Genomic DNA, 27,639 nt, shown 5'->3' on the forward strand with positions numbered 1-27,639 from the left:
TTTTCATTTAACTAATAAAGCAACTCATACAAGCACAAATTAGGTGTTCTAAACACCCACAGGCCTCCATGTACAGAAAAGGTTACACTATTTTTACATCTATAATTAAATTTCTTAACCACAGTTTCCTTGAGCAATGTAAACAAATAACTTAAGTCTTAGGCAGTAATCTCACAGATACCACCAACTCAAAATACATATTGCAGAAAGGTGGAACTTAACCTTATATTATTTAAGAACCCATTTTCTCCACAAATATAGGAATTTTAGATACTGAATAAATGTTTAAATGTAATTTTTGTCAATCTGGAAGTCCCCTTAGTGGCTTGCATACTCTCTGTTTATTAAGAGAACAAAACCTTCGTGCCAATGGTATGTTGGAGGTAGGACTTAGCACACAGGGTCTTGCTGTCTGGGATGCCAGCAATTCCTAACAGCCTGTCAATGACAGGCCACAATCAGGGAGACCATGATTTATAACACCTTGCCAACTTCAATGTGGAGGTCCAAGTGTAATGGTCCTCAACATCTGACTAGCCAGATGTGTCCAGTCACTACAGAAGTCCACTTGTAGTGATTGATGGCAACCTAACAACATGATGCTGCAGTGCTCTCAGGCTGCTCATGTAACAATGGTGATCCTTATGCACTGGAGATCCCACTCGCCGGAGTTCCATTGAATTTTTGCTGGAAGAGCTTCAAAAATGTGTGACACCTAGGGGCTCGGAGACCAATGAATGGACACATGCATGTCCAGATTCAATAGGAGGAATGAGACAAAATCCCATTACATATCTTTTACATCTTCTGAATGCAGCCACACACTACCAGCCTGTAACTTTCACAGTACACCCCCCTACAGATCAAACTTGCTGATGTCAAGTGGTTATCAGCACAATTATTCACCTATGCCATGTCTGGTAGATAAAATGTCAGTCCACCTGCTACAAAATAGATTGTCTAATAATATATTTGTGAATTGACATGTTACTCATGATGCTCAATAAATAATATAAATGTGTGTGTGCACTATATATACTGAAGGAAAAAAGAAACACAACACCTCCTTCTCCACACTCTGGCCCTCCCCTCTGTGTGGAACAGGTTGAAGAGTGACTCATCTGTGAAGAGGACCTGATGCCACTGCTGATGAGTCCATCGCAGCCTCTGTCTGGCCCAAGTCAGACCGGTGTGACGTCTAGGAGGTGTGAGCAGAGGGCCTCTGACAGGTCGCCTTGCTCTAAGTCCAGCAACATGGAGCCTCACTGTCCTGTCACTGATGCGGGCATTGTTTTTGCTGACAGTTTTAGCAGCTGTAGGGGAGGCAGATCTGAAACGATCTCTCAGATGGACCAGTTTCATGCGTTGGTTCTACTCTGGTGTGGTCACGTGAGTGCGACTGGATCTTGGGCGGTAATTCGTCCTGCTGGTCTGCTGAAACCTCTTCTGCAGTCAAAGTGAGTGCAGTCAAAGTGAAGCTTTGAATTAAGGCCTTTTTAAAGGTGACCTGATCAGGCATTGTTCTACCTTGGCTTCATTGGGTAAAAGTGCACCTAAAGAGCTTTCGTATGATTGGCAAGATGCAATGCCTCACTGCACAAGCTGTATTTCTGGTCAGAGGGCTTGAAACAAATTGACAACTTTTTGTGAAAGTACATAAACTATAACTATAGTATTCTCATTCCAGGAAATATTGAGTTTCTTTTTTCCATCAGTATGGTATAAATCCAACAAATACGGAACATCTTATATAACGCATTGTTACGTACTTACATTTGACTAATTTTCAGGTTGTTTCTGAATTCTAGAAATATTATAAGATTAGGTCATTTACAAGACCATTATAAGACAATCATGTTACAACCTACCATGCAACTCAGATCAATAGACACGCCTGTTTAACACCGTTCAGAGCAGCAGTTAAATAGGGTGTGCCTTAGTTTAATTCAAAGCAACAACATGTCAATGTATTACATGGGCAAAACAGGCTATCATTAAGGCTGCAGCCATGTGATGGCAGGATATTCAACAAACGTTCAAAAAGGATACATTTTAAGCAACAGACCAGACCTTGTCCGAACTGACATACCCTGAGCTCATTTCTGTCTTCATGTACATGCTACCCAGGTAGAGTGAGCTTCGGTGTCATTTTCCAATAGCGCTGCTTTTGGACAAGTCCGTTTATTTACACAACACCAGAAGTGACTATCTAGTGACCCCTTCCTGATTTTGCATTTTCCCAAGTGGTTCCGTGAAAGCTCCTATACTGGTTAGCACCACACAGTGCACACCTATGACTGACCTTTTTCTGAATTATATACTGAAGACAAGAGAAAAGAAGATAAACAACAGTATTTTAGGTATGTAAGAAGCAAGGACTCTCAGAGCAGAGAAGAAAAACGAGGACATGAAATCTAGCATACAGACACATAAAATTCATTTGACTTAGCTCTTCTCAATACCTGAAGAGCAAAGCATTTCAAGTTAATTACAAAAGTGTGTTTAACTTGAAATTTTTCATTACTGAAAATAATTTAAATGGTCTGATCAAGAAAATTATTATTCCCATTAAATGTCAACATTAATCAGGATTAAAAGCCAAAACAAAGTGGTATTGCACAGACCTCTGAATGTGTCACTTCCATGCAAACCAAGACCTTGAAAGGTGTTATGACAGAAAATATAATCAGATGCCAGTATGTAGCTTCAGATTCAAAATGTTTCAGCTTGTTCACATGCAGTATAAAAATGTAAACATTACTAGCAGAGCTCTCCAAACAATGAATCGATAGCACTGCACTATCACGGTGATTTCAAAGGACTAAAACATTAATGTTAATACTTTGCATGACAATTCTTTAATACTTTGACAGGAAGATGCTTTTTCTTGGAAAAATACCTCAAGGTAACTCTAAAGTCACTGCCTGTAAACTGCAACCCTATAGTACAAACACAAATAAAACTATTTCATCCACGCCCCTAAACAATAGATTTTTTTCAATAGCACTGTATCTGTGTATCCATAGTTATAGAGTTCCTATATATCAGGGATGTACAACTCAGGTACTGGAAAGCTACAATCCAGAAGGTGTTTTGGGGGACCCCTAAATCATCCATTTTTGAGTACTTAGGCTGGTGATATGTTTAGTTTCATGATAGTTTAGCAATAATATGAAATGAAAATACCAACATCATCTAGTTCATAAGGGGCACATTTGGCCATTCCTAACCAAATAACTTAGTAAATTGCTCAAAGCTCACATTTGCCCCAGGTCATTATTAAATTATGATTATGAGAAATTATGACCTATAAGACCTGCTGCACTCTCCAGAACTAGAGATGGCCACCTCTGCCAGATATAATAACTTTGACATGCATTTTATACCAAGAGAACATAAAATTCCTTTGAAATACCCAGAATATTTGCCGATATAAAAAAGTGGAAGATGCTATTTTACAGCATTTATTTAAATAGGCAATGTTAAAGACTGACAGCAAACTTTGGGACATCAAGTCACACGACACAGCACCCAAAAAGTCTAAGAGAGCCCTGGCTAGCATTGAGTAAGGGGCATACCAAGGTTTAATCACTTGGTCACTGTTTTTCATTAGGTGAAATAATCTACTGCCAAGTTCAACTGCATGATGAAAGGAGACGTTAGCACATGCTTCTAATTCACAAATTTATAATTTCCCTCTTTAAACATAGAATCCAATACTTACAATAATTCAAATTTTGGGAAAATAACATTTTGCATATACTCATGGATATTTTTAGGATTATGGTTGATCTTAAATTGGTAAAGGAAAACAGCTGCTAACTTTGACTTGATATATGGTGGAAATATAAGTTTTAAGATGGTTCCATTTCCCTGGCACTGAGTATACAGTAAAAGATAACTAAAATTCATAACCATAATATATAGTGACTACATGATCTCAAAAAGCCATCATAACCCCTGACACTATTCCTTAGACAGACAGAAAAACACCCTACACAAAAACAACTGATTAAAGCATTCTGAATGGCAAGTGTGGGACAATTCTGTCTTTTCTTTCAATGGCATCATCAAAATGTTCTATCCATCCCCATCTAGTTTCACAGAGTATCTTACCTGCTCCAGGGATGATGGCTAATTTGGTCTCAACTAATCCCATTTTAGCAGTACTGGCTGTAAGGAAAGGGAAAAAAATATTGGAAAGTGTTAATTGTAAAGTATGGATGACATGAAATTTGACAATTCAATTTAAAAAATGAACCCAGACAACAATTAAAATAATCAACAAGAGCTATCAAAAAGTAAATAATAGAAATATAAAATGAAGTAAATCCTTTGTGGACCTTCATCAACTGAAAAGATTTCTAATGTACTAATCACTTTAGACTAGTAATGTAACATCAATGTTTAATATACTGTATGCATAATGGAAAATACAGTAGTGTGCCAATGAAATACATAGGGGGCCTTTCTCCATAACGATAGTATTTGCAATGGGACTACATAACATAACAAACCTGGTTGTTCAAAGAATAACTATCTCAGTAGAATTTTAATTACTTTAGCAGCTGAGCCCCTGTACCATAAAACTGTTATACTCTGATGACCATGAATTCCTCCATCACTGGAAGAGTCAAGACATTTTAAGAACTGTGCGAGACAAAGCTCTGCTATGACTGTTCAGCCAATGGGAATTTAATTCAGGCAGCTCTTGATATCAAAACTCATCTTATTTATTGTTGACATTTTTGTGTGTAATTTCTTATTTTAGCAATCCAAAGGCATGTAAAATATTGTTGGGTATTGGGTCTAGTTATTAAAGTGCAGGCTGGTTATTTTTATTGTCCTTAATCTTGGAGAGCTATTCTGGCTGCTGAGAAAGAGAATATTTGTTGACATGTTTTTGGACAGCTGAAGCATTAGGAAAGATAATCAGGCAACAGACTTTGGGATATTTAACTAGACAACAGGCCCATATAAGTGAAGACAAAATGGATCAACATCTTATGAGGCTAAATCTTCCCAAAACATTCTCCAATCATTCCAACACTGCTTTTAAAATAACAGACCGCAAGATACAATATCACATGAAGCTGGCCTACCAGGAATAATTGCTGCAAAGAAACCATTGTTAAGAGGGCAGAATAAGAGGAAGAGACTTGCCTGGGCCAAAAAACAGAAACTGGACCTTTGAGGCCAGCTTCACGCAACCTCCTCTGAACAGTTAATGTTGAAACCACTGTACTTCTAGCTGCATTGAGCTCAGCCTGTATTTCAGGGGCAGTCAGTCACCAGTTTTGCAGACCTGTGACTCTAATGAACGTATTCTCTGATTCCGAAGGCCAAATTCTATTTAAGATTATGTTAATGTGTCCAAATACTTTTGGTCCCCTAAAATGGGAGGACTATGTATAAAAAGGGCTGTGATTCCTATATGGTTCACCCAATATAGACGTAAATACCCCCGAATTAAAGCTGACATTCTGCACTTTAACCTCACAGTCATTGTTTCATTTCAAATCCAGCGTGCTGGAGTACAGAGCCAAAACTACAAAAAATGTTTCACTGTCCAAATACTTACGGACTGCACTGTAAATGACACAAACATAGGAGAAATTTAGCAAATGAATTTTATCATTGACAAGACCAGCTATCTACACAGGAATCAGAAGTATGATACACCATACATTTCAGATGGGTGATTCTAAACTGTGGGATCGCTTCCAAACTCTGGCATTTCCCAGTCCTCATTTGATCCGGGAGACCATGACATTCCTTTCCAAGCAGTGGCAGTGCGGGTCTTGGGTCCCAGTCTTCCCCAGTTTCTACCAGCCTACCAGAATTACTGGAATGTTTTAGCTAGTACCAGCAGGCTCACATACTCTCATCAAACCAGGACAATGACTGTCCTGTAGACCTCTTGCCTGGCATCACACTACCTCGGGGTCACCTTTGCCCCCACTCAGTACCTGAGTGCCAGGACGATAAAGGAATATATTGTAGAAAATCTCAAGATGGGCTTCATCTGCCCTTCACTGTAACCGGCATGGGCCAGCTTCTTCTTTGTCTCTAAAAAGGATGGATCCCTACGTTCCTGTATTGACTGCACAGAGCTAAATAAAATCACAAGGTAGAACTGGTACCCACTGCCCTTCATCCCATCGCTCTTGGAGAAGGCCAGTCACGCAATGATCTTCACGAAGATTGACCTGAGAGGGGCTTATAACCTCACCTGAATAAGAGAAGGAGATGAGTGGAAGATAGCCTTCATTTTTAGTACTTAGTGATGCCCTACAGCCTGTGCAAAACTATGAATGACATCTTCTGGGATCTTACAGAAGACTTCATGGTGGTGTACATCGACAACATATTCTCCTGCAACAGCCAGGAGCATGTAAAGCAACACCTTCACTATGCAAAACTGGAGAAATGCAAGACCTTCAGAGGTGGCCTTCCTAGAGCTTCCGGATGGACCCTGGAAAGGCCGCAGGAGGATAGTACTGGCCCTTTGCCATCTTTGTGAAACAAATCCAGTGCTTTGTGGGGTTTTTAAACTTAATTTGAAAATTAATTTGAAACTTCACCACGGTTGTGGCTCCCATCACTAGTCTGCTCAAGGGAGCACAACACCCACTTATGGTGTTTATGGATCATAAAAACCTGGAGCATATCTGCCATTATTTGTGGTGGCCATCCTTGAGGATGGATATAGAAGCCTATGTGGTGACATGACCGCTCTGTAGTTGGGCCAGGGATTCCCACACAACCCCAGAAGGACATTCCAAAACCAACGCTAGCAACACATTTCTGCTGATTTTATAACTGGTTTCTGACTGTGGACCCCAGTTTGTCTCTAAATTCAGGTGGGCCTTCTGTCAGAAACTGGAAATTTGAATCAATCTCTCCTCAGGTTACCACCCCGAGGCAGATGGCCAGAAGGAGCAGGTCAATCAGGATTTGGAGCCATATCCTGAGGTACCACGTCTCTGCATCCTCCTCTGAGCTGAATTCTCCTTGTATATCTTTGTCAATTCTTTCACAGGCCTAGACAAATCTCTGTAGAGCCACCTAACACCAGGACAATGCAGCCAACCAACACCTGAGGGAGGAACCACCCCTGAGGACAGCACAGTGGGTTTGGCTCTCCATAAAACACCTCTGCCTTCAACTACCATCATGAAAATTGGCCCATATGAGGTAATGGAGCATAGGAAAGCTGGCACCTACTGCCTTAGGCCTTGGGGTGCAGAGTTCCCTCTATGTTCCACGTGTCCCTACTAAAACCCACACTGGCAACCATCAACTCAGGATACTCCTCCCATGGACCACTCTGAAGAACATAGGCCACAGCGAATTCTGGACTCCTGCCAAATCCAGAACAGCATTCAAGGAGGGGGGCATGAACCAGAGAAGCGGACCCGAGAGCCTGCTTGGGATCGTCACATGCCGCTGATGATCTACAGATTTCAAGTCTGGTTTCCCCAAAAGCCTTGTCTGGTGCCTGGTGGGCACCCATTAAGGCTCCCAGTCTTCAGTTGTCCCGGGAGACTGTGACATTTCAACGGGTGATCACAGCCCTCTCATGGGTCCGAGAACTTGGTTGGGCACCTTACAATTAAACCACCTGCATACCAATCTGGCATCCAATCTACCAATTAATCAATCCAATTAAGGTCCTCTCTTTACACCACCAAAGAACCGCACCATCATTGAGCTACCAAAGGGAATACGGGTCGCAAAACTGCACCACGGTGTTTGTCAGCGCACCTGACCAAGTTTTGAGCTTCTGCTCTCTCTAAACTCTCGTTGTAGAAATCCACTCTGTAAAGCTGCTTCTAATGTTTGAGCGCTTCTCTCTCGTTACTGGCTACCAGACCAGATTGCAGCCGCCTACTAGCAGTGCTCCCAGTCAGCCAGCACTATCCTCAATGTACCTTCGGCTGCTTTTGGCGAGCTATTTTCTTTAATCTCCGACCAGCGCCAAAAACCTGAGGACATCCTCCACAGTTGCAACACAGCTTCATCAGCTGGGTTTCAGCCCGTTATTTCTCCACTGTGCCATAACAATGTTAAATGAATTAAGAAAAAATCAATATATTTGAATTTACAAAACTTTCTCTGTGTTCTCATCAAGACAATGTGGCAAAAGATTAAAACAGTAAAGACGATGCTTGGATATTCAGCAAAAAGTGTGGAATATAAATCAAAGAACTTTATGCTGAAGTTTACCAATGTTATGACCTGACCTCACTTAGAATATTGTGTTCATGCTTAGTCACCACAGCACAAAAAAGGTTAAAAAAGGACTAAGAATGATTTCTGGTGTCAGACAATTGTCTTATAGAGACAGGTTAAAGGAACAAAATTTCTTCAGTCTAGAACTAGGGAGATTTGATCCAAGGACAGAAACTAAGGTAACCTGCGGTTGGACAATCCTGTGTCTCATGTATAAGCAGAACAACCTTAAAATCTACTCGAAACCTTACAAGGAGCCAATACACAGGAGTTGCATGCTGAGGCTGAGTAGCACATGGATATCTGGACATAATCAAAATGATTTAGTATCTTAATAAATACATCAGTAAGGAAGGTGTTATAGTAGTCTAATCTTAATGACTAAAGGCTTATTATTTTATTATTTAACCAGGGTATAATAATCACAGTAAGGATATTGTAAAAGAGTACTAATGCTAAACAATATCCCACACTTAGAGTATAATGAGTTAAGTTGCAAAACTGACATCTAATGAAGATGCAATGATTACTAATTGCATTTTAAAGGAATGTATTCTGTTGTAAAATAAAAAAATGAATCCAAAACACTACAAATAAATAATCTTGGTAAACCTACTATTTAGATAATTTATGCTATGTGTGGCCTGCTTGAAATGCATTTAAATAGATTCTGACCCACCACAGCAAATTGAGTTTGGCATTCCTGCTATACGAACTATTTAATATTGGATAACAAGGCTATTGCATATTTACAACTAGATTGTTTCATATTTTTTTCAGAATAAATAATTGTATATATTAAAATTCAGTTTTTGAATTTCAAAACTTTAACATTATGTTAAGTTTTAATGTATCCAATGTGTAGGTTCATGAAGCACAATACAATACAGTTTTATGTTACTCTCCTCAATAAAACAGACTTTCTTTTAGCAGCTAACTAAACAAAAAGCAGCACTGTAGAAAGGTTATTTATTCAAGAAATTACATATTTCTATGTTGGCTTTTGTTTTACATTTGTCATACTGTCTGTACAAATTTCAAACACTTCCTAATAAACTTACTCACAGCAAATGTTTGTCAGATTTCATCCTATAATTATTTTTACTATGTCTGCAACTTTTATATCTTGAACAAAAATTAGAACAATAAGTTTGTCCTGCACAATCTTGTACACTTCCTACTAATCACAACATATAATGACAAATATCAGAGGACAAACGGCACAGAGAATCAAAAAGAACACGGAATATAACGAAACAGATGGAAGATACAGACATTCCCCTCTCCTATATTTTGGGACTACTGCACAAAAACAATTGAAAGCTTGATGTTCTCAATCTGTTTAAAACTGTTATGAATGTCTTGAGTGAGGCATAACATTATGCTACATCAAAAAAAAAGGCAACATGTGTACTGGATTTACTACTGACTGACACGTTCCTGACAACCCTCTTAGACCTACCTCTCCAAGCTCAACTTCAGCACAGATAATAATAATAATAATAATAATAATAATAATAATAATAATAATAATAATAATAATAATAATTGCTTACACTTATATAGCGCTTTTCTGGACATTCCACTCAAAGTGCTTTACAGGTAATGGGGACTCCCCTCCATCACCACCAATGTGCAGAATCCACCTGGATGATGCGACGGCAGCCATAGTGCGCCAGAACGCTCACCACACATCGGCTATCAGTGGGGAGGAGAGCAGAGTGATGTAGCCAATTCATAGAGGGGGATTATTAGGAGGCCATGATTGGTACGGGCCAATGGGAAATTTGGCCAGGACGCCGGGGTTACACCCCTAGTGTGTACGGGAGAGGAAAAATGGAGAGTGTGAGAGCATTTTATGTGTATGTGAGATGTGCAGTTATACAGTATTTAGTGACAGGTATGGCATGAAAATAGGAACAAGAAGATTTGAAAAAGAGCAACCTCATGTTTCTTAGGTGCTGTTTAGGCCATTATTCAAACTTTACCTCTCATACACACAAAAATTTCTCTCACATACACACAATATGCTCTCACACTCTCCATTTTACCTCTCACATTAATATATAAAATGCTCTCACACTCTAAATCTTCTCTCTCACATACACACAAAAAACTCTCACATTCACTAGTTTTACCTCACGCATACACATAAAACACTCCTTCACAATGTGAACCTGAGAGAAAAAGTAGTGAATGTGAGTGGATTTTATGTGTATGTGAGATGTAAAACTAATGAATGTGAAAGTGTTTGTGTATGTATGGGAGAGGAAAAATGGAGAGTGTGAGAGCATTTTATGTGTATGTGAGATGTGAATAAGATCACTTTATTAGCCACATACAATTTCTTGCATTAGGGAATTTGTCTTTTTGCATACCCTAGCTTGCTCTCCATGAGACACACAGACAGGGACAGAGAAGCTTGGGGTCAGAGCGCAGGGTCGGCCATTTATACAGCGCACCTGGAGCACTTGGGGTTAAGGGCCTTGCTCAGGGGCCCAGTGGAGTTCCTCTGCTGGCTGCAGGATTTGAACCGGCAATCTTCCAGCCACAGGCGCAGATCCTTAGCCACAGTGCCACCACTCTGCACCTTACGAATTACGGCCAATGTAGGCGGTCCGTCTAAATGGGACAATGTGATTGGCTGAGAAAATGTATAAACAAGTTTTCTCATTTTCTGCTGTGCTCCAAGATGGAGGAAAGAAATTAACCTCAACCGCAACAGGCACTAAGCCAAGCCGTAGCTTTAATTAATAAATAACATCTTAGCCACACCAGAAGCAATAGCTTTATTGTCATCGGCTATGACCCCTGCGATGAGTGTTCTTCTGTCAACGCAGCATGCACAGGGCCGGGCCAGGGGGCCATTGAATAATGGCTAAACGGCACCTCATATGTTTCACTTTGATGTTGCCTGTTACAATTACTTTGCACTCTCAGATAAGCTTATGCTGCCACTTTTCTTTATGGCCTCACAGAGAAATTGTAAACATTATTACGGTCTATTACCAAAGAGCAAAACTGATTTGAAAGCACTCAACGGTAGCAATAGTAATGCCTTCTTACCACATCTCTAACAAAAGCATAAATATTGACACTCTCTGCAAAAAGATAAAAAAGCTCCATTTTGCAAAAAAGTTCATTTGCAAAACATCCTTTGAAGTTCATATTGACATATGTATGCATGTTTCTTGCAGTTACGCCTTAAATTTAGCTGACAGTCATTTTCTTTCTTTGAAATGCCAGAAACTCACAGTTCACCTCACGTGATCATAGATATCAAAGTAAATTACCAAAAGCACACACAAAGTCACACAGATGGAAAGATAAAAATATAAAGAACTAAAGAAATTAGTCAGTGACATCACATTATCACAGCAGATAAATCCCTGTGAAAAGTGGAAGCACAGGAAATAACAGTAAATTGTAGTATGTGAAACTAGGCTTTGATAAACATTTGACAGCAATTATTAAAAATAATTTTAGAAATGGACTTCACCCTGTTTAGCACATTTTGCCTGAGTCAGCTATGAAAATGTTTATTCATAACGGCCTAAATTTATTAAAATATAAAACATCAAGACTGAACATATACCAATGTACATAAACGTTTGTACATGTACTGTATTAACAAATAAAGTTTCAGAATCTTTTTTTATTGCATATGGTTTTACAAAACAGGTAACTCAGTTTTGTAGACAGGACGGAATTAAAATAGTCTGCAAACAAATCTATTCATAAATATGAAAGCACACAGGATATACTTAGGACACATATATAATTAACAGATTCATAAGTATAATCTTGTGCATGAGGTAGTTAGATGCATTGATTGTGATCAATAGATTATTTTCACATCTAGTGGCTAGTAAGCTTGATTACAAAATAAATGCAGATAATTCTCAAAGAAACATATAAACAGTGCCCTTACAAAGTATTGGGACTATTGTTTTTGCTTCATACTGTAGTTAAGTACTTTATATTTGGGTTCACGAAATTAACACAAAAGCTAAATATAATATGCTTTTTATTTTGGGGTACATTAATGCAAACATCTGATATAACAAAGCATTTTGAATTTAGCCCAGTAGTTTTAGGTGACCATACTGTAGATAGTCAACAGTTCCAGAGGGGGTCATTTATGTTCAGACCATGTTTTACATATAAGGTGGCGGTCTTTGAAGTTTCTGCACTTGTTTTCTTTCTCAATAGAAACCTTTCCATCTCTTTGTAAAATTTATCTTGGTTTCATGCTTTACATAAAACTTTGTTCCAGTCCTCTTTTTGCTCATCTTTGTATTGAAGAAAATGTTACAGCCAATGTAAAGGCAGAAAATCTTAGGCTGGCCAAGTCAGTCACTACATTTAATTCAACTCAACATGTTGAATACGCAGCCTACGTACTACGATACAGCGTGCGCTAATACTTGAGTGGACACAAGAGCTACTATGTAATTCTATACCATTCTATAGGAATGCGTGCTACAAACGCAAGTGACCAATTATATTTAAGAAAGTTATCTCCAGCAAATAGGGAGGTAGGAGAATGTGCGTGATTTTGGAACAATGACAACGCTTTAAGCACAGGAAAGCATAGAAATGCGTACTACGAACACTGGCAATCTTGTGAGCAGAGGAAAGCATGATTTGAGAAAAATACACCGAGCATCTCTGTGTTTCGCTCCCATGCACATGAAATAAAAACTTATTTTAACTTCTGAGACAGACTCCTGAAATGGAAACGGGGAAAAAGGCAAGCTTGCGGATTGCTATAGCAGGTAAGCCCCACACTACTTGTGAAGAAATTTTTACCATTGGCAAAAGAGCTGACATGTATTATGTGTGGAGAAAAAGCTGCTGAACAGCTCGACCTGCTGCCCCCACCGAAAGACTCAGTCACTTGAGTCCCTTGAGGACTTTCTGTTCTTTAAGCTGCTACCAACAGGAACTACTGGAGAGCACATATTTCAGCTTCTGAATGAATTTATCAAAGAGAATGGCATCGACTGAATGAAATGCGTCAGAGTTTGTACAGTGCTAGAGAGATGACAAGCCGAAACAGCGGTGTAGTTGCATGAATTAGAGAGGTTGCTCCAGATATGAACTGCAGCACCCACCGTGAGGCCTTGGCCGTCAAGAAAATGCCTGACGATTTAAAATCTGTTAGACTCTGTTGTGAATTGTATCAAGGCTCGACCAATGAATTCACATCTGCTTTGCTCGACTAAACAGGCTCACTCCTCTCACTGAAAGGGTGTTTTTTTATTGTTTATTTTTAACTGTTGTTGTTCCTTTTGTCATTCTGTAAAGCGCTTTGAGAAGCCACCTTTAAAGGCGCTATATCCAATACATTTTATTATTATAATATGTATTATACGTGTATGTGAGTGTGTGCACACACGAGCACTCATGTTGGTCATTGAGATTTTCTGGGGTTCCTATGAGAAGATGACTTGTAGGTGGTACTTGGATGCGTTGGTTTGTGATCGGGGGTGGTACTTGGTCCAAAAAGTTTGAGAACTACTGCTTTACCTCAAAGGTATACGTAAACGAATGCTGACCTTACACTCTGAACTTAAAGTGAATGCATTGCAATATTTGTGGCAACTTGAAATCAGTGGGTTGAAAACAATGATCAAAGATAGCTATAGAATTACACAAAAATGTACTCTACATTGCACCTACAGTATCATTCATACTGTAGCATAATGAGTACAGTACTGTATATACTAAAAAGCCATCATTAAATAAACAAGTAAAATGATCAAATTTCATCAGTGAGATTTACCAATGCACTTCCATATAAATGAAAAATCTTCAGAAAGAAATGTCATGCAATGTATCAAGAAGCAGACCATAGCATCACCATGACTACAAAACACAACTAGGAAAATGCAAACATTCTTACCAGCAATTCTGATGTCACAAGCAAGAGCCATTTCCAGTCCGCCCCCTAAAGCAGCACCATCAATTGCTGCAATTGTTGGCATTGGAAGATTACCTGTTTAGAGGAAAACACAATGAAATAAAAACTTGTAAGGCTTTTCTAAAGAATCAAATGCAGTGTCTTTTACGCATGCTGTCCTCTAAACTGCAATCAGTAAAACATTAAAAATAATCTAATCATCTCTAGAAACTCTAACACATGAAACTATATTCATTCATTCTGAGCAGGGTACTTATACAAAATACTATTAAAAATGATTAATAATCAGTTTATTAGTAGTATTCAATAGTCTTGCAAAAGCAAAAATATTAGAAAACAGCAATGGTATACTAATGTGAACCTTGACTTTGCACAAGCTTTGAAAGTGTCTCAAACCATGGTTGTGTAATTTAAAGGAGGCTTCTTGAGTCCTGGTCTGATTGGAGTTGGCTTAATCAATTTTTGTGATGGACAGTGCTAGAAAAACCTGCTTCTCCCAAGTAGAAAAGTGAAAAAATGTAGAAAAGGATAATAATAAAAAAAACTTTCTCAGCCCCATTAATTTATTGCATTAATTGCAATAATTACTGTTTTAACAAGATAACTTCCGGATAAAAGCACCATGAAAAATGAGCCATGTCCACACCAACTTCACTTGTCTGTTTCACAATAAAAAAATAAAATTTTCAAATTTAATAAGTAAGCCACTTTAAATTTACCTGTAACCATAAGGGTGGTTTGATCTTGGGATTTTGTGACCATGTGAAATGATACACCAGTTTGTCCCCCTTCTCAGATTACACTCTTCTATGAATATATGTTAATGTTACACGTGTTTAACCCAGGAATGCTTGAGTTTTTTATTTTTATTTTATGAAGATAGTATTCTGGTTCCTAAAGAATTATTTTAATCAAACTTTCACAACATTATTTGTTGAATTTTTATAGGTTTTTCAGTAATAATTGTTGAAAAATAATGCAATGTTATCTCCTAATAACTCAATCATATTTTCTTTTCCACTGTGGCATTAAAAGGCTTTAATAAAAATGTGCTTGTTTAGGAGGAAATTTAAATTTCAAGAGTTCCATGTTATAACATACCCTAAATGACAATGCGACCAATTTTTAGGTCATGGCCCATAGGTCCCTTGGTTTAGAGCTATCTAACACAACACAAAACCCTAACAAAAATTACTGAACAACATAAAGAGAAAAATACTGATTAAAATAAGCAAGATAACAGGTGCTCTCAAGAAGCTCAACTCCAAATTTGAGCCCGGACACATCACAAGCCAACAGTGACCAGGAATCGCCAAGTGGCAGTACACAACTGACAGAAAGCCCCTAAGGATAGGGCTGGTTCTCAGGCTCCAGCAACCTGGCAGACATTTCTGTGAGGGACAGGCTAATCCTCCAGTCAGCACTTCTGTAAGTCCCTGTGGAGCCTGTAATGTGTCAAAAGAAGAAAGTACTGATGGATGGACAGGTCTGAAAAGCCTCTTTACCCTCTATCCTTCTTTTCCAGTTAATGCAGTGCAATGATGTGTGCCGAGAAAAAGAAATGAATGTGCCGACAAAAAGAAATGAATGAAGTAACAACTGGCAATCTCAAGTAATGTTGGTATAAGATGAAATTAAAAATAACAAAAAAAAAACATTGCCTATGCAGTCATTCCAATTCATTGCAAACTGAAATCTAAAAAAGGATCCTATAGCAACCAGATTTAAAAGTGAGAAAAAAATATATAGATTTAAAAGTAAGAATAGACCTTAAAAAGACTTCAAGAATCTGATCTTAACTGGCTAGGTTCAACATCTTGATTTAAATAAAATGAATACCATCTATGCCAGTGGTTTTCAACTGCCCTGGTCCAAGATGTACAGTTGTATGCAAACGTTCTGGAAGACCAAGAAAAACCTCCCAAAGAACTGCTCGTAGACTGGTCAGGAATGCAAAGCAAAACCCCCCATATCCCCATATTAGTAAAAAACTCCTAATGCAGAAAGACTGTTAGCTGGCTACAAGAAACATTTGGAGGCTGTGATTTCTGCCAAAGGGGATGTTACTAAGTATTGACTGATAGGGTGCCAAAACATTTGCACGTGCCACATTTACGGTTTTATTTTTTCAATCTGTTAAATTCAGCAAATAAAGAGTAGCTATGCATCAAAATGTGCAGAAATATGTCAAGTTTAAGTTTGTTCGCTGCAGAGAATGTGTTAACTTCTTTTCACTTAGAAAATACAAAGAGCAAATCTACATGAAAGGCTTTTATGTGCTGTATATAGCACCAGTCTAGTAACATTTAAAGGGGAAAAATGTACAATTATCAAACTTATGTCCCCATTACCTGTAAAGTGCTTTGAGTGGGGTGTCCAGAAAAGCGCTATGTAAGTTTAAGGAATTATTACAGTATAATAATAATTAATGTTGCCTGAGAATCTTCCCAGCAATCACCGTAGGTCCACCTGATCTGGAAACAAGTACAGAACATAAACCACAGATTTGTGTAAGGTACATTTCAACACTCAAGTAAAGATCTAAATCTCAAAGTATGAATACCACTCCTCTTTTTACTTTTTGGAGTTTTTTACATTAAAGTTTAAAAAATATAAAATGTTATTTTTCCTTTAATTTTTTTAATCCAATACCACATTTATTTTCGAGATGAATCTTGCAAATGCAATTAAAATGTTATTTTTTATGTTTTCTAATACTTCACTTAAATGCAATATATATCACCAACCACCTACACATACTAAGGAGAAAAAATGTTAGTTAGAAATGCCTAGAAACATCCACAATTAGCTCGATATTTTCCCACAGTTAAACAGATAATATAATATACTTAACAATAACAAATGGGCCCTAACAAGATCAGATACAGAGCAGTTATCAAGAAAAGTTAAAAAAGGTATTGGCTAAATTACTTTTGCCTTTATTTGACCATGCCACAACTCTGCATCATTTACTACAGTGTATGACAAATATCTACTTTATAATTGTTTAATCAATATATTCAAAAAATAAAATAATTGTTTCACAACAGACATTCTATCACATGTAAAACACATAGAAAGTGCAATTCCAAACATACAATATCAAAACCTAATGTCAAGAATCATTTTAGTGGTATTAAATCTGTGTAGCATGAACTAGAGCTATAGCATGACAATGAGTTTGCACTGCTATGTACATTTCAAATTAGCGGTGAATAAATTATGTCTGTTTGTACAACCAGATTATGATATGCTGAGCAGCAGAAGACCCTGAAGACAGTTCATGATGTATCCATGGAGTGCCATGGCTATTAACGCTCTCAGCCCAAGATTGTACTGTGCTAAAAAGTATATGTAGAACAAAATATTTATCACATTGTCACAGTAGAAACCTTCATGATATGAAATGTACTATCAATTACCTAACACCTAGACCACAACTGACTTCACAGCATGGAATTTTACACAAATTATGCTGACAAGCTGCAGCGCATATAAAATTATAAAGCAATTCAGTCTCTGGGCTTTAAGTAGACTTAATCACACAACTCCACACCTCCAAAAGAAAAGGTATTGTAGCATGTCTCACAAGGGATATAGTTTCTCCCAGGCAACATGTATATGCAATGCTGGATTACAGCCTTCTGACAACACAGCAAAATCAGTGTTGTCATTAACATCTGCCATTTATTCTAGAAAGCACAATTCAACCTAAACACTTGCAGACATAAAAAACATCACAGACATTTTATCATATATAAAACACAAAAATGCAATAAGTTATGCTGAAAGCAAAGGAAAAGAAAAAAGTACAATTTAAAAATAATGTGTGGCATCTAGAAACAGACCTCAGAGAAATGGAGAGACATTTAAAAAACGCAGGGCTTTAAAATCAAAGTTAAAAATTCCTCTTAAAGAATGATTTCACAGGGAATTGACACAGTGAAATTAGCAATGGCCTTATGTATGTTATGGAGAAAATGCTCTAACTGCAGCATTGTAATAAAGCAGTAAACTTTCTATATCTTGTTTACATTTTATCGATATAAAGCAGTAAATCTATGGCAACCTGGTAAGATACATACTATCAGCTTTACAAACTTTTTTCTACTTTGTATTTCACCCACATGAAATGTATTTTTATTTACAAGTTAGTCTAGCAGCAGTTAATCATATTTCACTTATCTACCATTTTATTTGACTGTACTACTCTCCAAGTAGGTAATGATAGTCAATGTAATTTTTTTTTCAGAACATTGTATGAAGACGGCTTTAGAAAGGTTAATATTGCAGTCAGTAATTGTAATAGAGTAAAATATTTAAGACCACATTAACTGCTCTTTTCTCAAGTACCTCTGTTAACAAAATTGTTATCACATAGACGTTAGATAATGCCACATTAGAAAGTCATAGAAAGAAAATGAAGAGCAACCATTTAATAATTTTACAACCAAGTTGCAAGTCTTAAAAATTGCTTGGAGTGATAGTTTCATGAAGTGTTATTTTCAGCTTCCTCAGCCTATTACTCAAACCTGTTAGATTTGAAAAACAATAATCTCCGCTTTTATAACTATAACTACCTTCTAATATTAGAAACAATGACTTAAGTTTTTTTAAAGGAAAATAATGCTAGCATTAGAAATCAAACAGTACTGTACCCAGTATGAGAAATGCTACCTTGTCCCTAAGTGCCTTGTAGCAATAAGGCTATCTTTGAAACCTTCCACACAGTCATCAGGAATTAGTTGCATTAACCGACAAAACATGTCATAGTTAAGATCCTGAGCCAATTAGTGTATTAAAAGACTTGCTTCATACACATTCCTAATCCATATTAAATATAATTTACACTTTTATGCTTTCTGGCACTTTTTTTAGCTACACTTAATGTTGGCATTTTTCAAGAAACCAAATCTGAACTAAAAAATAAATCACAGGTCTACCTCTGATCTCCCATTTTTATTGAAAATTATTGAGAAAAACACATACTGTAGTTTCTTTTTTATAAAATATTTATTTTAAAAATGCAGTCGTTGTCACCCAGTTCATCAACACCAAAACAGCTTTAATTAGCATAGTGAATGATGTGCTTATGTCCTTAGGCACCAGCGACATCACTCTTTTTATCCTTCTGGATAGAAGTGTAGCTCTTGACACCATCAACCATTAGATACTTATTAATTGTTCAGAAACCTTAGTCCTCCTCTATAACTGTGTCCTCTACTGAGTCTAATCATACCTAACAAACAGATCATAGTACACTCAGATGCATTTACGACAAGATACATTTGGAGTTCCACAAGGCTCTATGCTGGGACCTACACTGTTTTCAGTATACAGTACGTAAAAACTCAGTATTAGCAAGTTCTACAACTGCAATTTTTTGCCTATTAGCATAAAATTATTAGTAACTACTTTATCTACATTCATGGACCAAAATCGCCTATTTGTTGGTTGTGCAGTAGGAGCATAAATGCGGGCACCCACTGTACTTCTTCATCTCACAGATCCATCTCAACTGAACTGCATCAGTCTGTGTAGTGAAGACATAACTTGGTAAACAAAGAGTTAACATGTTTATGTAGAAGTGCCTCATGAGTTATGCTTTAGTAAATGAGTTTCCATCAGGAAAGTTACAGATTTACATTGTGTGTAGATTTGTCATGAGAAATGCCTGTATGTGAGAGTTTTTTTTCTCAAAATAAAAGAAATATTAAATAACAAAAAAAACTCAGTCCACAGTCTTATACAGAATAAGCTATAATATCAGAACACCGGTTTAATTTGTTTGCAAATTGAATAACAGCATTCATTTTCATTTAAAATACTCCATTTCTGAAATAGTCAACAGTTGTAAAAAAAAAATTAATTACAGATTGTTACTACCTATTTTCCCCATATGGTATTAAGGTCAGCATAGGGCCATCATCAGGAAACAATTTGACTTTCATAGCATTTGACTATGAAAACCCATGACTCCACAGCCATAAACTACTGTATCTAAATGACTATAGCCTTAGCCACGCTGCCTTCATTGATAATTTAGATGTACTGTTTGACCAAGAACTCTTGCTTTATGAGCATGTAAAAACTTGTCTAGGATAACTTTTTTCCATCTTAGAAGTTATTCAAGTATTCTACACAGAACACAATAACAACAGCTACACACATTTGTTACATACAGATTCGACTCCTGTGGAATGGGTTACCATCTGATATAACAGCATATCGAGACGTCAGCTTGTTCAAACTTCTGAAATGCATCTTTTAACAAAAATCCTTTTAAAATAATTTTAACATCTTTACATAGGCCACAGGACAAACCGTAAAGCACAGTAGGGTCTCTACATTCACAGTGGGTCAGTGTGGAGACCCACTGCGAACAAATTCTCACGTAACCAAGTCCACTCCTATACCCTCACAGAATTTAATAGTATATAGTATGTATGGTTAAAAGACATTCCTTCCTTTTATGATATTTAAAGTATTAATGCATTGGTTTCAAATTAATTCAAATAATATTGATCAACAAAACAAGCAACATTCAACACAATCATCCCCCAGAAACTCATAGAAAAACTGAGCTTGCTGAATCTCAATGCCTCCCTCTGCAACTGGATTCTGGACTTTCTGACCGAGAGACCTCAGACAGTCCGGATTGGAAACAACATATCTAGTACCACCATACTGAACACCGGAACCCCCCAGGGGTGTGTACTCAGTCCACTCCTGTTGACGCTGATGACTCATGACTGCACTGCTAAGCACAGTTCAAACTGCATCATCAAGTTTGCTGATGACACGACAGTGGTGGGCCTCATCAGTAACAACGATGAGACACCATACAGAGAGGAGGTGGAGCAATTAGCAGACTGGTGCTTAAACAACAATCTGTCTTTAAATGTAGATAAGACAAAAAAGATAACTGACTTCAGGAGGGCCCTGATCACTCCCCACTCCACGGCTCCCCTGTGGAGACAGCTACAGTAGAAGTACTACGTTTCTTGGTGTGCATATCACAGATGACCTCACTTGGACCATCAACACCACCTCCCTAGCTAAAAAAGCACAACAACGTCTCCAATTCCTGCGGCAACTGAGAAGGACAAACTCCCCCCCATACTATCCACATTCTATAGAGGTACCATCGAGAGCATCTTGACAAACTGCATCATTGTTTGGTTTGGGAATTGTAAGGCCTCAGAGCTCAAGTCCCTGCAATGATTTGTCAACACAGCAGGAAATATCATTAGAGCCTCCCTTCCATCCATTCAGAACATATACTACAAATGCTGCTCACACAAAGCCTCCAGTATTGTGGACGATCTCTCCCACCCCTCCTGCAACCTCTTTGCCCTCCTACCATCTGGTATAAAAGGTATCACAGTATACGGGCCAGCTCCACCAGAGTCCATAACAGCTCTGTAACAGCTTTTTTCCCCACACGCTGTCAGGCTCCTCAACAAGCTCCTGGTACCTACTGCACCTACTCCAAATCTGGAATTGTTTTTGCCTAATGTCAGGCACACTGTCTGATGTATTCTTTGCACAATTCTGTAAAGTAAATAGTGGACAAACTGGCTGTGGCAAATTTGCCAAAAGTTTGATTTGATAGTTGTAGTGTTTGAGCGAAAATGATTAAGCAAAGAGACCGAAAACTTACCATTACTACAAGGAATGGGAGCATGATTATTTTTTTGTACTTTCGCATTTAAACCTGCAATGATAGCATCTACGCGAAAAAGGGAAATACAGACCAACATTTCAAAACTGCACACAAAATGTATGTAGACTTTCCCGCTAAAAGTAAGTTACGGAAAAGAAAAGTGGAAAAATTAAAATCTCAACTAACAATAGTCGGTTTTCACAAGGCCTAATACAAGAGGAAAGCAAAAATAATTGCATCGTAAAAAAAAAAACACTTTTGCTGAGGCAGCTGACTTGCTGTTTGGAGATTTCAAAAACAAACATTTTTGGCGAAGTTCAGACAGCTGTTGCCAAAAATCAAAGAGTTTCTTAAGTCATCTAAACATGGTGAATATACCCAGTTAGAGGATGACCAGTGGCATCTGGATTTAGCATTCCTCACAGACTCGACTGAACTGCTGAATGTCAAATTGCAGAGACAAAATAAAATTGTCAATCGACATGATCAGCAGTATCAACACGTTAAAAAAACAAGTGTTTTCAAGTAAGCTTCTCAGTGCCAATGCTCACATTAAAGTAGGATATTCTTTTTTATAAAATTGGGAACATAACAGTACTTGTTCACTGTAACATGAGTCACTTGCTTTTGTTTGCTGACATTTTAGTGATGGGTATCGTTATTGTACTGATTTGCCCACAGTCTGTTTTTCCTATATCAGAGCTTCAAATTCACACTGGTAGATCAAGCTAGACTAGCAAATGAAAAAGTAGATCTTGCATTAAAAATGGTTGGACACCCCTAGTCTATAGCATTGTCTTATCAGTGCCTTGTCTGTATTCGCACCGTAGACCTGGAGAACGATGTCTCACTCCTCTGTATACTTGTATATGGATGGAATGACAAACTTGAACTTGAACTTGATTTTACCTGCTCTGTACTAGAGCAGGGCACAATGAAAGGTTCGCTTACTCGCTAGATTCATCTCACGATGCTAGTCTGTTGTGTAGTTAATTTAAAAGTTGGGCTTAACAACCTTTGGCTCTTGGTAGTAACTTTTGACTTGCTTTTTTTTCCATTCAAGGCTTCATTGGCCAGACTGAATCACGAATAAGCGAATATGTGAAGGTTAAATTTGCAGATGTTGAGACCCTACTGCATTCTTTCGGATCCACAAAGCACTAAAAGGTGTAGCTCTCCCATGTTTATGCAAACTACTGACACAATACGTTCCATTCGTTCCAAACAATGCACTTCAGTCTGAGGACAGTGGTTACCGAGTAGCCCCAAGAACCTCCGAAATAACTATCGACAGCAAAGCCTTAAGTTACAAATCCCTTAAATTGTGGAATGACCTCCCAAAACAAATAAAAGAACAGGTAAAAACAAACAAACCCCACACACACAGCACCCCACGTCTAGAACTGAACCAGCACTGCAAGGAAGCGAAACTAACCACTGCGCATTACCTACTACCATGCTACCTACTCTTAATAGAGGTAATTTGAGCTGCTTTGTCAAAATATTAATTGGAAAAAGAAGCCTGAGTGAACAAAGGTAAACCGGGATGAATCACTTCTTAAAAATATCACACATACTCTATAACTGCCAACCATTTCTAATTCTGTAATGCTATAGCTTCAAAATTCTAAACTCACACTGTGGTTTCTCTTTCAGGAAAAGATGAGTCAATAAAGACCAGGAGCCCTGCTAGGTAACCAGTCGAGCAATGTCAACAACAAGAGTCAGAGCCCTTGTGATCATACAGCACTGAAAAGATAAAACTCCATGAAGCTCAAACTTTTTTAGATTTAACACAGATATAACAAATACCTCATATGCGGTAAATGCCTACTGTCTAGTAGATAAATGTTTTATATTGAATGGTATAGAGGTAAAGGTTTTTGCTCCTCATTTTTTTCTGAAACCACATTCTGAAAATAAACCCAGCACATTTCTGCCTGTGGTTGCATTGTACTTATTCAAACATGTAAAAAATGTAACATAGCAAGTCTGAATTAGTGAGCATATAACAACAACAGAGAAAAGAATTTCATGAAAACTGGCAAATCTGGTGTTCAAACTGACATTACAAAAAACGTTTTCAAAGTCTATTACCATACTTCATGTATTAGAATTACTAATCTAGAACCATGGGGTTTTAAGATCTCTAAAGAACTGATTAGCAATCTCCACTGCTAACTACTGAAGCAGTCAAATAAAAACATTAAAATGTACAAGATAATAAAAAGGTATCATGGAGCTAAGGTTAATGAATAGCCCAGCAAGCAAAACAAAAAAAAAGTTGGTCAGTCAAGCTGAGCTCTGAACTATCCACCTAATTGTATCAAGGACTCCCCAAGAAGCAGTGCACAATTGCCCATGGACTATACAACTGAGGTGGTGTGAAATAAACATTGATATCCTCAGGTGTCTGCACAGCAGTACCACCAGTAACACTACAGTGAGTACCGGAGCAAAGCAGTTCTTTTTCCACAGACCTTGCTTCTCCTGTACTGCTGATGGGGTCATAACTAATCAAGCATTTGAACAAGTAATAACTTCCAATATCATACATGCAGAAAAAATAACTGTTGATTCCAAGTTGAAAACTAAAAAGTATTTGGGTGCTTATAAAAATTATATCTATATCTTTATTTTGTAGAGGGTATTTTATCATTTCTGAAACTTAAAGCCATTTTCCCCTCAACCTTAATGGAAAACAAGGTAAAAAAAAAATTCTAAAGTAAAACTGGTAGTTTGACAAAATTCAAACACAGTATACTTCATTTATTGCCTTGATAATCATATTAACAATCTCTACAACAATCTTTCCCAGCTCCGGTCCTGAAGAAGCATTGTGTCTAAAGATGTTTGCTCCACCTGACTTCTTAATCACATTCGAACTGACTTTTGAGGTATATTGGAAAATTTGTTTGGAAATCGAAGGTGCATTAAAAGGTAGAATTTGGAAATGATAGTTACACTTTGATGTACTGTAGCAATTAATATCTGTTGTACACACACAACCTTCTCCATATATTCAAAATAAAAAATATATATTAATAAATGTTCTTATGATTTCCAAAAAAACTCTATGAGCTTCCTTGGTCAGATACTGAATTTCAAGCAAACACTCAACTGGGAAGTCTAAAGGAGGTTTCACAGACGGTCAAAGTAAGCACAGATCAGGAGAAGGGTATAAAACTACTGAAGTCTCTGAAAAAAGAAAGTGAATGGCCCTGAGCTGTCCAGTCAAAGTCCTGACTTAAATTCTATTGCAAATTGTGGAAAGTTTTTTGTGGGGAAAAAAAACTGCTTGAAAACTGCAGTAAATAAGACATACCCTAACAAAATTTCATCTTCTTCAGACATTCTGTTGTAGATCTGCTTGCATGTTAAGAATCATTCCGGCTGCATGATCCACTTTTGGCTCAGTTTCAGCTGAGAAATGGATAGCCTGACATTCTCCTTCAAAATCCGCAGATATTATATCAATTTCATGGTTCCCATCAATGATTGCAAGCCACCCAGATCCTAAGGCTGTAAAGCAGCCCCAAACTATGATATTCCCACAACCATGCTTGACAGTCAGGATGAGGTTTTTCTGTTGGAAGGGAGTGATTGGTTTTTGCCACACAAAATATTTTTTATTGTTGCCAAGGATTTAAACTTTTGATTCCGTCTGTTCAGAGAACATTCTTCCGGCCTTGTGATTCGTCTACTGCAGCTGCTCTTTGGCACACATGAGATGGATAGCATTGTTATTCTGGGTGAAAACATTTTCCCCTGTACCATTGAGTCTTCTTCTGATGGATGAAGTATGAAGACTGACCAAAGCAACAGAGGTCTGCAAGATGCTTGGGGTTCTTTGTGACTTCCTGGATTATTTTCAGGGCTGCTCTTGGGGAGATCTTGACAGGATGACTCGTCAGGGGCACATTAACTGTGGTCTTGAAAATTTTTCATTTGGGGGCTATCTGAATACTCAAATATTTATAAATTGTTTATTAACCTCTCCAGCCTGAGGAGCATGAACTACTCTTTTTCTGAAGCCCCTGAAATTACTTTGGAATGTGATCTTCAGACCATGGAATAACACATTTCACTAACCTGTATAGTGAATTCAAAAAGTTTACTTCATATGGGACATGGTCGGTCCAAGTCTTTATTTGTTACCTGATTATTCGACCAGCTTCTAATTTTACCCTTAACTGTTCTAAATAAAAAAGGGGTTCATTTATTTCACATCCACTAATTTATATTATTTTTACTTCATATACCACTTCATCTAAAAAATTGAATTTGTAAAAATAACCAGTTTTTATAAAACAAGGGTATCATGGAAATTGTAATTCACAAATTAGGTATTTTTCTCAGCACCATTTAGTCAACTTGTTTAGTCAGAGAAAAATGCAGGTAAGTTGAGGAAAGACTGTTCAAAGTTCTGTATGGTGAAGTTGTAGGAAAGAGCATCGGTAACATTGTTTGACACTCAGGACTAACCAAAGAAGTCATAGTCAAAGTCCAATCTAAACAAAAAAACATGGATGAGGTCATCATTTAGCACCAGCGTTAGAGCTCAGATGGAATGAAAATCAGCAGGCACAGTGCTCCTCTAGAACCAGGACAGAAGCTGGGAACCAGTGCTCTATAGGTGACTATTCATTAATATTCTATACTAATATTAATCAGTGATATATATATTAGCATTATTATACTATTAGTTACTTAATATTGGTAATATACATACTATTATTCACTTAAATTAAAAGGTTTTATTCTACTTATATACCGCATATGGATGACACAAAAAATATTTATAGGAAAAGGGCTAACAATTGTTAATGCTATTAGCAATCTTTTATATACTGAAGTATTTTAGTAAGAGGCAAGTGTAGTTTCAGTAATAAAAAAATAACCGAAGAAGAGTTGTTTAATTGAGGGTGTTGCATAAGAACCTCACTACAGTACATATAACAGGAAGTAAGAGTTAAGCCTAAATAAAGTCAGGATGCAGAAAATAGATTGGTAAATTTCGAGTCACCATTTTACACTTAAAGTGTATACAGATTTGCCATTAAGAACAAAGGAATGATTTTTCAATTTCTGTTTTCTTGGACAAGGGCTTTTGATGCTACACACTTATTTCTAGAAATCTGTATTTTAAATCCCCAAAACATTATAATAATTTTTAAAGTTATTAGCTTTATACCAGTGACTATAAAAAACTTTGTCATGATAATGGAAAAAAAACAGAAATATAATTCACAGTCACTAATGGGAACTTGTATGCATACCTTCTTGCCTATGTGGTAAACTGTTTAATCTGTTCTTCAAAAGCCCTGTAACAATTTTAAGAGTGTGCTACAATGAGACAAGATGGAGATCTTTGTCTGAACCACATTCTTCAGCATGATGCGGGGAATGAGTTGCTACCCTCAAAAACCTGACTAGCTGGGAGAAGACTATTATCTAGGTTATATTTTTTAAAAAAAAACAAGAAGCAGGGCTTCCAGGTTGGTCTAATCTGTTATCTGAAAACAAGGGAAAACTGAGATGTGCAATTTCACCAGAGAATAAACTGACTGACCGTGGGAGATACTGTTGGATACTTGAACCTTGAAGCTTTTGGCCATGTGAGTTTTTCTGAAGAGTCTATGAGAGGGGCTTAGCCCTTTTGGAAGAGTGTTTTTGAGTTTTTGTTTTGAGGGCAGCAATAAGCCATATATGTGTATAAAGAGGGAACTACTGTATAGAGGTCTAGCTATCAGCTCAAAGAGGAGCTTAGGCTTTTGTGTTGTTGTTGTTCTGCTTATCTTTTTTACACTAA

The 27,639-nt window shown here is 37.4% G+C and overlaps 1 protein-coding gene across 1 annotated transcript in view; it reads right to left on the reverse strand.

Moving 5' to 3' along the window:
• The window catches only part of auh (AU RNA binding methylglutaconyl-CoA hydratase), an 83,439-nt gene that overhangs the window by 30,083 nt on the left and 25,717 nt on the right, over positions 1-27,639 (reverse strand). Inside the window, exons 5-6 of the mRNA XM_088629812.1 lie at positions 14,144-14,236; positions 4,117-4,173 (exon numbers count right to left, since the gene is read on the reverse strand). Coding sequence (XP_088485938.1) covers positions 4,117-4,173; positions 14,144-14,236 — 150 coding nt within the window. The remainder of the gene's footprint in view (positions 1-4,116; positions 4,174-14,143; positions 14,237-27,639) is intronic.

This window comes from Lepisosteus platostomus, chromosome 4 (assembly GCF_059453375.1).
Source record: "Lepisosteus platostomus isolate fLepPlt1 chromosome 4, fLepPlt1.hap1, whole genome shotgun sequence".
Classification (NCBI taxonomy): Eukaryota; Metazoa; Chordata; class Actinopteri; order Semionotiformes; family Lepisosteidae; genus Lepisosteus; species Lepisosteus platostomus.